The following is a 12,708-nucleotide window of genomic DNA, read 5'->3' on the forward strand; positions in this document are numbered from 1 at the left end:
CATTATAATAGGAGGAGACTATAACATAATAATAAATCCACAAAAGGATAGATCACCCTCAACTAAGCAACTCAATTTACCCAAGATGAGAGAATGGCTAAGTATATATAAAAAAGATCTAGATCTGGAAGATATGTGGCCACAAAAGGGAGATAAGATATATCCTTTTACTTATCACAACAAGAAATTGGGACACAAATCTAGGATCGATTTTTTTTTTTTCTCCTAAACAGATCTTTACAGAATAGAGTCACTAGTATTGAACATATTCCGGCTCATATTTCCGATCACTCAGCGGTAAAATTAACTCTGCTTGCACCCAAACATACAACCCCTGGTAGATGGACAGTAGATCGTTCTTTACTACTACTTAAACAACAGTATATTAATCAACTAGAAATGGCCACATCACAGTACTTTGAAGAAAATACAACGGACACTTCAAAACAAATAACTTGGGATGCATATAAAGCTGTGATAAGGGGAAAATTGCTCAGTCTAGGAGCACATAAATTAAGAACGAAGACATTGGAAATCAATAAGATGGAAGTGGATATCAAAAAATTGGAAGTAGAATTAGAGAACGAAACTGTTCCAGAAAGAAAAGAAGAACTGGGGATAAAATTCCAAAGGTCAAAAGAAAATCTAGAAAGTTTTCTAGAAAATATAGTGAGAGAAAAATGGGAAAATAGTAAATTAGCGGATTATGAATACGGGGAAGGCTGCGGGAAGTTATTGGCATGGAAAATCAAAAGTGAACAATCTAGGAGTAATATACCATGCATTCAGATACCAGATCAATCAATAGAAACCTTTGACGACGATAAAATACGACAGGAGTTTTTAAAATATTATTCGGGTATATATGACGAAGATACAAATCCATCAGAAGAACAAATAGGGAAATACCTAGAAGCTATTTCTATCCCTAAATTAACAAAGGAAGAAAAGACAGAGTTAACTCAAAGATTTAAATCGGAGGAAGTCAAAGAAGTAATAAACAACTTAAAAAGAGGAAAAGCAGCTGGACCAGATGCTCTACCAAACGAATTTTGTATAACATTAAATGAGCATCTAGTTAACCATCTAACAGATCTAATGAACTGCATATATATGGACCATGAAAAAATTCCAGACTCATGGAATGATGCGATAATTAGCATTATTTTAAAACCGGGGAAAAATCCAAAGAGTTGTGAGTCATATAGACCAATATCGCTGCTTAACTGCGATTATAAAATCTTTACATTGGTTATTGCAAAACGACTTGCCAAGGTTATGCCTAGATTGATCAATCCAGATCAGAAGGGCTTTATAAAAGGGCGGCAAATCCATGAAATTACCCATGAGTTGTTTGCGGCAATTGATATCGCCACCTCCAAAAAACTTCCCTTAACTATAATCACCTACGATGCAGCCAAAGCTTTCGATAGGGTAAATTGGGCCTTTCTAAACGCAGTAATAGGAAAATATGATCTTGGGGATAGTGTTGCTCATGCTATAAAAGCAATATATAAGAACCCAAGAGCTAAAGTTATAGTTAATGGCAGTCTTACTAATAATATTCAAATACAACGTGGTACAAGGCAAGGTTGTCCACTGTCACCGTTACTTTTTAATCTATATATTGAACCATTGGCTGTTCTGATTAGAGGTCACCCACAAATTTTCCCTTTCAAATACCAAAACTGGTCCAAAAAAAATAGCGTTATATGCGGATGATCTAATGGTCTTCACAACAGAATATGAAAATACACATAAAATAGTGGACAAGATGATGAGCGATTTTGGTAAAGTTTCAGGTTACTTAACAAACAAAGAAAAAACGGAAACAATGAGCTGGAATTGTAACCCAACTTCGCCTTATAATAGGGACAAATTAAAATACCTAGGAGTTACTTTAGTCAAAGAACTGGATAAAGTCCCACAATTAAACTTAATGATAATCGCTAAAGAAATGAGAAGAATACTTAAAACGTGGTCAAGCTTACCATTAACTTTTTTGGGGAGATCAAATGTAATAAAAATGTCGATTATTCCAAAGTACACATATCTTTTTAACACTATACCATTGGATTTTAAAAAAGAACCCATGAGGAAGATACAAAGCGAAATTGCAAGTTTCATCTGGGCCTCCAAAGGAACGAGAATAGCCTGGAACAAACTAAGGAGGGAGAGAGAGCAAGGGGGGATAGCTAGTCCTGACTTATTTGAATATTATAGGTCCTTCCAATTTAAGAATTCTAGATCTCTACTAAGGAAGCATCAATACTACCCAAGTTTCCTGCAAAGTATGACGGAGAACACAGATCACTTTTTGTATAAATTTGGTCACCCAAAATTTTTAAAAAAAATAAAATTAAAGATTCTTTTCAATGCTGCTAAACTTTGGTTCCAATTAAGAAGTTTAGTAAATATACCATACTATAGCACTAAAGCACCAATATGGGATTCTCCAGGGACGCCGGACTGCTTAAAAGACTCTCTAGCATTACCACTTAAAACAGCAGGAATACTATTATGGGGACAATTACTAAAAGGCAACGAGATAATTACCTGGAATTCACTATACGACCAAACGGAAGGCAAGATATCAAAATTCAAATATTATCAATTATCAAATTGGGCCAAGTCTTTAAAAGAAGATAACATCGGAAATGAGATTATGGAAAATGAAATGATAAGATCCTCATTAATAAGAAAAGAAATATCAAAGTGGTACTGGACACTAATTGAATCAGGGGAAGAAGATTTCCTAATTCCGGAGAAAGTTTGGAGAAGTGATATACCAGACCAAGATATAGATTTACAAAGGATGTGGCAGGAATCTATGGGGAAATGTTGGTCTTGCATAAAATCAGCACCACTAAGGAGAAACCATCTGTTTACAGTACACCGGGCATATTGGTCCCCAAAAAAGCTGTCAAAATTTAAAGGATCCAGTATCAAGCTTTGTCCCAAGTGTGGAGAAGCAAGAGCCGATGACATCCATATGTTCCAAAAATGTCCTGCAATAAACAACTACTGGGAGGAGATTGGTAAGACCGTGAACAAGATCTTAAAAACCAACATAACTGTAAGTACCTCTCTTATCATCTTTGGGATTTAGTGGTATAGAGACGGATAGCATTAAGCTAAATAAAAAACAAGAAAATTTACTTTTCGTATTAATGCTATTAGCTCGGAGAGAAATCTGTATTAATTGGATTAAACCAATCGCCCCAAATTATACGAATTGGTTAAATTACATTATAAAAATCAATAATCTCGATAGAAGCAGAGGTCATACAAAGAGAACAGATTTTTGGGAAATCTGGAAAAATTACTTCCAAAGCATTTGACCGCTTTTCTGGGTTATAAATGAGAAATCCAATGATTAAGGCGTAAACCATAATACCAGGCAGCAATGATTTCTGCCGAGTAGCCAACTTGGCTAGCTCTTCCCCACAAACCAATGGTAATATGGGAAAAGATAAAGGGTAATTGGAGGAAAACTGATGGATCGAAGAATGAAAGTGATACTCTCCTATGAGTTTCTCCAGAAAACGAAGGGATTGGAAAGGCAAAGATTAACGAAAGAAAAGATCATCAGACTCCAGAAACCTCCTTATCGATTCAATCGCAAAATGAGGAATAAAAACAAAAAAAAAATAAAAAAAAAAAATAAGAGGTACTAGAATCACAGGGTCAGTAGTGATATGAAGTTGGCACCACTGATGGAAAGGTAAGAATATTCAGAAAGTGTCATTTTCTCTTTCAATTTCCCCGATCAACTAGCACTTGTCTTTCTTCTCTAAAGGGAAAGGGAGTAGCAAATGGTCAGTGAGACATGGAATGGCGGGAGGGGAAGCTGTGGGGAAAGGGGTGTTATACACCAAATATTCTAATTTAGGGTAGCTGTCCGGGTGCAGAATAGCACACTTGCATGCAGTTTGGAGACCAGAGGCCTCCAACGGCCAGCCCTGCCTGCTTCAGGCGTTACTTGTGATTCAGCTGAAGAGAGGTATAGGTACCTGGTCGTCCAAAATAGAAACCATGATCGTAAGTAAAATCTCTTCATTGAATGTGTTTTGTTGAATAGAAATGCATCTATTGCATTATGCACCAATCTATAAAACAATAATTAGGAATCTTACTGGGGAACTGGTTTAGGTTCCTTGGACACTTACTGGGTGCGAATTGTGTCAGTGGCAGGCTTTTACCTCTGGTGTCCTGGGGCCACCTTATTATTGTAATTACAACGGGGAGCCTGCTAATCTTTTAGCAATTGGCCCTGAAGACAATGAGGCAGAGCAGTCTAGAGCTTACTCGGAGGGAGTGGCTTGGGCAAGAAACGAGAATAACAAACAGTAGTGCTTAATCCAGCCAGTACTTTTACTTTGGAAATGTACTCTGTTCTTTTCAGAGCTAAATACATTAAAACATGGATAAATAACAAGTTTTGTAAAGCAGGCTTTGCACAATAACCAGACCTCTACTGAATAGCTTTGAAAATGTTTTTCATAATCATTAAGCCAATGCCTATTGGCTTTAACAGCATGTTCTCACAATAAACCTCCACTTAACTACAGACCCTGACAGGTTTTTCACAAGTAATATGCCACTTCCTTATGGCTTTTATCAAAGGGTCCTTCTCAATCAATCAGATTCTGCCTATGGGCATTGACAGCAGGGTTTACATGACACCACAACAGTGTTTTATTTCCTGTAACTTTGCTTTTACAACAGCACATAAAAACTCCCACGATTCTGAGCTTTTATCCCAAAAATCTTCACAACCACTGGGCTTTCCTGGATCTGTTTGGCAGGCTTGCAAGTTTACAACTTCATTGACAACCCCACCAAACATGCCCAGGTCAGGAAGGGTGGCCAAGCAAGCACAACAGCCGGTCTGGGGCAACCAGAGGCAGATGCAAAGTTTCTTGGATGAAAGGAGCTCATCAGAGATCTTTGTAGGGCTGAGCTTCCTCTGGGTCACTCAATGATGGTAGTTCTGTGTCATGTCTGCACATGCATAGCATACTCTTGATGGCACCTTTCTCCAAAATGGATTTCTGTCCAATACAATAAAGCATTACAGACATCCATGCTCACTTAACCCACAAAAGCAAAGTGCACCATGCACACACATCTATACATGTCGCCTGAAACTAGCTAGAGCCCTTTACCCTGGCTTTCCATAAGCCTTCTATTACACGACAGATGCTGTAGGTTGCTGCTCATAATCTAATATTAACAGAGCTTTTGGTGGGTGGGGCTCCATTAGGGTAATCTTGCCCCACAGCAAAGGTCAAGAACACCGGTCCAAAATGTGAATATCGGAGTTTGCATGGATTAATATCAGATTTGACTATCTTACACACAAATCCTTAACCCTTCATACTTTTGCCTTAAATGGCTATATCAAAATAAAAACTATCAAACATCCTGCAGTGATCAACCCATTGCCCTCCGGCAGTCCTATCTCTTCTGCTAGAACTCAAAATTCTAACATTCCTCCTCTAGCCCACCCACTCCAAAAACAAACAAAAGCTGTTTCCGGCTGGATGAACAAGAACTATCTTAAACTGACCAGTGGAAAAAAAATTAAGTCTTACTATTCAGATGTCAATCTTGTCAGTCTGTTGATCGACTGAGGTGGGAGCTACTCCTATTCCCTATTCTTGGACTACAAATCCTGGAATACATTTTTGACTCCAACCTCACCTTTGCTCCCTTAAGTCACTTGGATATTTCCCACTTGCTTTGTCATCATACAGTTGCTTTGCAAAATCCTTCCTTTTCTTCCTCACTCCTCCCACAAAACAGTCAACCAGGCACTTATGATTTAACAACCCGACTATGATCACTTATTACTGTGGTATTCTGAAGTACCTCATGCAATTATTAGAAGTCCTGCAAGATGAAGCTGCATATCTTTTCCTCAGTCTACCTCATCGGGAACCTTCGCACTTTCATCTGAAAAATCTTCACTGGCTCCCTATACAGAAACACTGGCTTTTTAATTCTCTCTGCTTGGTGCACAGAGATGGACTCGGCTGTCTTAGAACCAGGCGTCTACCTTAAAAGCCAGTTAATGCATGGTGCTCTTTGACAGGCAATATTATGCTGCTTCCTCAAATTCCTTGCAGTCTCTCGGAACGCGGTGCATTCTTCTACATAGTCAATACAATTTTAAACTCTCTTTAATCCTCATTAAGAAGTATCCCTATTCATTCTAAATTTAGGAAACCAATTAACACCTGAACTGGCTTCTTCAGTCTGTCTTGTCTGTTTTCTATCTTTCCTGTGTCAGCACTAGGATACCCTTCCTGGTTATCAAAGCATTCTACAAATTTTATTCCTTTATGTACTTCGCAGCCAGTGGCAAAACTACTTCTCATGCATCCTACAGTATTCTCCCACCCTGTGGTAGAATCTGAACTCGTCTCCTGCCTCCCTCCAGACCTTTCCCTAAATCCAACATGGGTCTCCTGTTCACCATATACATCCTGCAATAGACTTCCCCACCTTCCAGATGTAAGCGTTCTGCCTCAAGTACATTTGTGAGAATGTTTGAGCTGCGTTTGAGTGCCTTGTAAAATTTCCACTCCTGTGCAAAACTAGTATTTGCACGTGTGCTGGAATTAGGAATATGTAGGCAAAGTTCGACAGTCGAACTCACGGTCTGCCTACACCATTAGGAGATGAGTGGACCTCAAGCTTTCCATTGACTGAGCCTCTGTGGCTATATGATGGTATGCTTCCTCCAGTGTGCTTCCTCCAGTGACTTAAGGAGAGTAGGGACCATCGGAGAAAGGGCATTGCAATGCCCTCCCTATTTGGGGTGAATAGAGTAATGTTCTTAAAGAAAATTGCTATAATAATGACCCCCTATAGCTTGTGGGAAAACCCTAGTGTGTGGGGTCATTAGTTTTTATTTTTTCATAAAACAAGCTACTTTGGGAGTTTGTTTCTAAAAAACAAATGTTAAAAGTTTGGTGAATGGCAGTCAAAGCCTACAGAGGCCATCCTCCAAACATTCTGTACCTTAAAGGGAACCACTGGGATGGCGGATCCTTTCACGATACAAAGATGACTGCTGGGCCGGCAGTCATTTCAAAATTTGATGGAGTGTACTCGATCCATCAAAGTCTAAATTGGGCCCTTAGTTGTTAAATTTACATGACAACCTTTAATGTAGAACAAGTACTGGCAAAGAAAATGGGTCTGTTTTTTTTTTTTGTATAAACATGCAATGGCAATGCCGATAGGTTTAGCTTTTTATTGGGTGAAGTCTTTGGTAATAGTGAACAACTTTGTGTGTTGCTCCTAGCTGTTCAAGAAAGAAGGTACTTTGATGAAGCAACCTCTTTGACTACAAAAATGTGAAATCTGGGTGTTGGACCCCTTTACTGAACAGACTCCATTAGCAGAGTTAGCTAGTACCCTCAAAGAAAAGTCCTGTAAAAAGGAGTCAGACGATGAAGTTTGTATTGTAAGTGGTGTACTTAAAAGGCATGAAAAGAAAAATATTGCACAGATACTTTTAACAGTGGGCATATATTTGATGTGTCTGTAAGAAGGCTTCTGCATGTGCACATCTTTACTTCATAGAAAAAGACAGCATTAAGTACTGTAAAAAAGCATTGTTGTTCACCCAAATTACTTCCTTTCCAAAAGGTGTGAACGTAACCGACCATGATGTTACATTTAAGAGCCTCTCAGACGTCCTTCAGGAGAGTGTTACTCCATATGTGGCATCATTGCATTCAAAAGAATGTCCAGGTGAGTTCCCTTGCAACTTTGACATTGACTAAACAGAATATTAAATAAGATGTGCTTTATGTGGGAAATTTGCCTTTACATTTGTGACTTATTCGTATGGAAAACTAGTGATGTATTGGCATCGCTGAATGATACTGGAAGGGCAAGATGTCCACTGTATATTGTTCCTATGGTGCTAAATAGCAACCAGAAGCTTCTTGTATTGGTCTTACAAATGTCATTCTTATGAGGACACTTTTTAGAAACCTTTGGCAGCATATGTGAAGCTGCTCTGAAAACTGTTTACATGCAGTCCTGTTTGTGATATATGTCCTGGTCTTGTCCAACCTTGCTTAGTGTTCTCTCTAGTTTGATGCTTTCAATAAAGCTGGTGGGACACACCTTAGCAGTATTCCCACTTATTCAATCCACTAATAGCAAAACCTCATCTGGTATATTTTTTGCATTAAGTATGTGTGAGGTTGTCCTTGAGTTTTTACAGTTTACGCTATACAATTTAATCTTTAGCACAGTAATTGTATTGCAGCACTGTAGACTTGGGATTCAGTGATCGGTAATAGTCCTCAAGTGCGAGAGACATGTCTTGGATGTAAGAGACTAGGTACCCATTATGGTACAAATTTCAGAAAGAGCCTAATCAATCAATAAATCTACCCTCTTTGTACCTAGAGAGGGGTAGTCCTACATGCTGATTTGAAGTTATCGGTACCAAGAAAGGCCTCCAGGTATCCTACAAATGTCTGCATTCAGGCACTTGATAGATATGTGGACTGTTCTCATGGTAATGCTGAAGATACTGAAGTTCCTGTCTTTCCTTATTAGAGAGCGCTCAAAAGCCCTCTTTTTACAAAGTTTACAAAAAAATACAGATACATCTGTTGGCCAAGTTGGATCAGTTGAAGGACAAATTCACAGCCTCTTTTGCTTAACCAGGCTGCCGTATCACTGTCCTGTTCCTGTGATGCTCATTTCCTTGAGGAAAGGAGCATCAGCTGGTAGACCTTGAGGGCATAGAGTATAAGATCATAAATTGGACATTAGGCACATATTTGTACCCCTTACCTAGAAAGTATAACCTCTCTGATTATGCTCTCTGACTTGACTACTTCAAGCCTCAAATATTGTCCTCTCATAATGTATCTTCCTCACCTCATACTGTTAACCTAACTCCAGTGGAATTTCTGCACGTGGTTGCCTTTGAGGGCATTTATACTTCACTAGCAGTGGTACCTGCCTTCACCCTCTTCCCTTTTTTGAATGGAAATACACTTCAGGGTCTACGGGTGGCTTCTTATTTAGTTGGGATATTTGTACCGTGTTGACATACCACCTTTCAAATACTTGAGAGATCTTGGCAACTAGCTGTTCATCTCAACAAATAAATTAAAGATTTTACTGTAAGGTGGTGAATGTCAGGGTTGAAAAGTACTCTAACTACATGACTTCTCACAGTGCACGAATACCCTCTCAGGTGATTAGTGCGCTATAAAAATCAACATAACATAACACTGTTGATTGGGTAGACAAGCGTCCAATATCACCCACCATCTGCCAATCTACTCCTCAGTTGCTTTGTGTTTTAGAAATGCTGATTGATTTATTAAGCTCATTGGATCACATTTGAAAAATATGTTAACGGAATAATGGCGCTAATTCTGATGGTTATGTGCAAAATACATGGATGTTGAGAGCAGACTAGGACCGCTGTGCCCTTTGAAACACCATAGATTATTCTTGGACTGAGAGTTGGGTTGTTTAGCTTCCCTCTGTCTGTGCCAAACCTTTAGGTTTCCTTTTCTAGCTTTCATCTCCTGCTCCTGACTGGATCCAAAACGTGCGCTTTCCTTCTATCTGGATCGCACAAAACAATTCCGGGTGGATGACCAGCTCTTTGTTGGCTATGTGGGCGCCAAGAAAGGTCGGGCCGTGCAAAAGTGAACCATCTACCAATGGGTTGTTCTGTGCATCAATATCTGCTATTCCTTGGCGAAAAATGAACCTCCAGTGGGGTTGCATGCCCATTACACCAGGGTGATGGCAGCCACTACTGCTTTGGGATGTGGGGGTCCCCCTTCATGACATCTGCCAGGCAGCTACCTAGGCTGCTTTACACACGTTTACTAAACACTACTTCCTGGACAGCCAAGTCTGGAGAGATGGCTTCTTTGGCCGTTCTGTTCTCCAGGACTTCCTGGTGTGAACTTGGTTCGCAGACCCACCTCCGGGGTTGGTATTGCTGGGGTATATATTCTAAGGTGAGGAATCCACAACTAATTATCTCTTTCAGATGAACAAGTTACTTACCTTCGGTAACGATATATCTGTAAGAGACATAGATTTGTTATGGATTCCACACCATCCCACCACTCCTCCCCGCTCTGCGAACTGACTTCTAGGCTAAGGGACTCGCTTTCAGGGCCCTAGTTTTGTGCACCAGTGGTCAGTGTCTTGCATGGCTCTGCGCTTCTGGTGTGGAATGTTGTGTAAAGAACTGATATCAGCATGCAGGAGCAGCGTCTAAGTAGATACCGCAATGTCATTCTGGCGACCACGACGCCAATGACGAACGCGGAGTCGACCGACGTCATCTACCGACGCGCAGGGGTACTGCTGAAGAAAAAATTCTCCGGATCCAGTCTGACACCTGGGGCTAATTCTAAGGTGAGGAATCCATAACTAATCTATGTCTCTTACAGATATATTGTTACCAAAGGTAAGTAGCTTTCACCTCCCACTCCTGATGCTGGGAGATTGTTAAAAGCATTTACGTGCATTTTATGCAGGACATTTTCTTCAAAAATTAAACATATTAGGTTGTTTTATTATTTGAAAGGTATTGGCCACATGGTGCAGAAGCTTTTGGTGCAGCTGATGGGTCAAAATGTGAATGTGGACTATGATGATGAAGAAGATGTTGACCAAGTTCAAGTCACCCGTAAGAGGACGACCTGTTCTATGGCCTCTCTGTCTGGATGGTATCAGTCAGTAACCAAGGTATATTGAAGAATTTGTCAAAGAATCTGTTATAAATTTGCCGTGCTTCAAACATAAATTGAAACCTGTGTTGAAGTTAAATCCTGATGGTGAAAAAGTATTATTCTCAATTTATTTTGTATAGGTTTTAAACATTTTATATACAACTGTTTGTTGATGCAGCAGTATTGCTAATATCAGTAGTCTTAATCATTGACAGATTTTCTATGCATTCCAATACCACAGTAGTAATTTCAGAATGGCGGGACTTTTGCCACTCTATTTCTAATTTGCATGTGCTGTCTGTAATCTGGGTAAGTGGTCCACAGGATGTATTTATGTGCTCCTGAATGTATGAGAAACAGCTGCAAATATTGTATTGTTACAGATGTAAGTATCTGTTGGACTTGGCCCTTTTTGCAGGGTCATCCTTAAACTTTCTGCCTTCCTCCTGTATTGTTTCTGACCTGTTTTTGTTGGTTTTAGGACTTTGGGCACTTTACTACTGCTGATCAGTGCTAAAGTGCATATACTCTGTATAAAGTGTAATGGTTATTAGTTGTCCATAATTGGCATGTTTGTCTTACTAGTAAAGTCCCTAGTAAAGTGCACTATGTGTGCCAGGGCTGGTAATACAAATACTACTAGTGAGCCTGCAGCACTAATTGTGCCACCCACATGAGTATCCTTGAAAAAAGATCTCAGGCCTGCCACTGCAGTGCCTGCGCACAGTTTGTTAAACTGCCTTGTTGTCCTGACAAGTGCACCCACTTGTCAGGCCTTACCCTTCCCTTTTTATGCACATCAGACACCCCTATGGTCCCCCCTGGGCAGGATGAAGTGTATGTGAAAGGTAGGACATGTACTAAGGTGTGTACCATGTCCTGAAAGTGAAAGACTGCCAAATTCGTCTTTCACTGCTGCAAGGCCAACTTGCCCATAGGACAGAATGGGGGAGGCTGTGTAATGTTTCCAGCCTATCTTCCCATAGGTTTAAGATGGAGAGGTGAAGTTTAGTGTGCCTGAACTCACAATTTAATAACACATCTTTTTTTCTTTTTAACACACTTTATTGGTGACTGCTGTACGTTCTTATGTTTACAACATATAACCATGCAAAATACAGTCTTTTTGGTTTTTTCTCCCCTCCCATGTCCATTGTCCCCCAGATATTTATAACAAGCTAATGTCTCCCAACGTATCTGAGAGGGGAGTCCTGCATATTGCATCAGTATCCAAAAATATTGCGTTTATGAAATTCAACCCCCAACTTGCCCCCATCCCCCCCCTCTTATCCCACCCTAGCCCTCTCCTGGTCGGTCGAGCTGTCGCAGCATCCTCACTAACAGGAAAAACATTATGAGAGCTATTGCTTCGGGAGTATCACGTACTGATCCAGGTCCCAACCTTCCAACTCCTCCAGTCGTACCGCCCCAAATAGACTTGCCCTAATTATTTTGCAATGGCGTGGTGTCAGGTATGGGGGCCAGATCCATTGCTTCCAGTGCTATTAGTGTGGCCTCCCATTCTAGGGAGATATGTCGCTTCCTCAGCCCTCTTTCCTCCTCCCTCCTGATGGCCACCCCCTCCGCCCTGCCCCACTGCAGCATGTCCGTCTGCCATACCGTGACCGCAGGACTTCTGGGGGATTTCCACCTCCTAGTGATCGCCCTAATTGCTAAGATGAGGGCGAGATCCACAAACCTTAGCTGCGCCTTCTGAACATTAGGACGTTTGCGAAGGCCCACCAGGCAATTCAGGGCATCGTCTGGGATCGGTAGGTGTGTTGCTGTGGCCAGGGAATGCCGTACGCCTTCCCAGTACTCCCGCAGTCGGGGCAGGTCCATAGCATATGGAGAAATCCCGCCTCGTCCTCCCTACATCTGGGACAGCTATGGGGTGAGTCCGGGAACATACGATGAAGTCGTTTCGGCGTGAGATACGATCAGTGTAGCACCATTGTCTGTA

At 40.6% G+C, this 12,708-nt stretch overlaps 1 protein-coding gene across 4 annotated transcripts in view; it reads left to right on the forward strand.

The window, feature by feature from the left end:
• Positions 1-12,708, forward strand: part of ORC3 (origin recognition complex subunit 3) — a 293,597-nt gene that overhangs the window by 60,325 nt on the left and 220,564 nt on the right. For all 4 annotated transcript variants that reach the window (XM_085611096.1, XM_085611093.1, XM_085611094.1 and 1 more), the window contains 2 exons: positions 7,663-7,767; positions 10,601-10,761. In XM_085611096.1, coding sequence (XP_085467222.1) covers positions 7,663-7,767; positions 10,601-10,761 — 266 coding nt within the window. The remainder of the gene's footprint in view (positions 1-7,662; positions 7,768-10,600; positions 10,762-12,708) is intronic.

Source organism: Triturus cristatus, chromosome 6 (genome assembly GCF_964204655.1).
Source record: "Triturus cristatus chromosome 6, aTriCri1.1, whole genome shotgun sequence".
NCBI classification, from domain to species: Eukaryota; Metazoa; Chordata; class Amphibia; order Caudata; family Salamandridae; genus Triturus; species Triturus cristatus.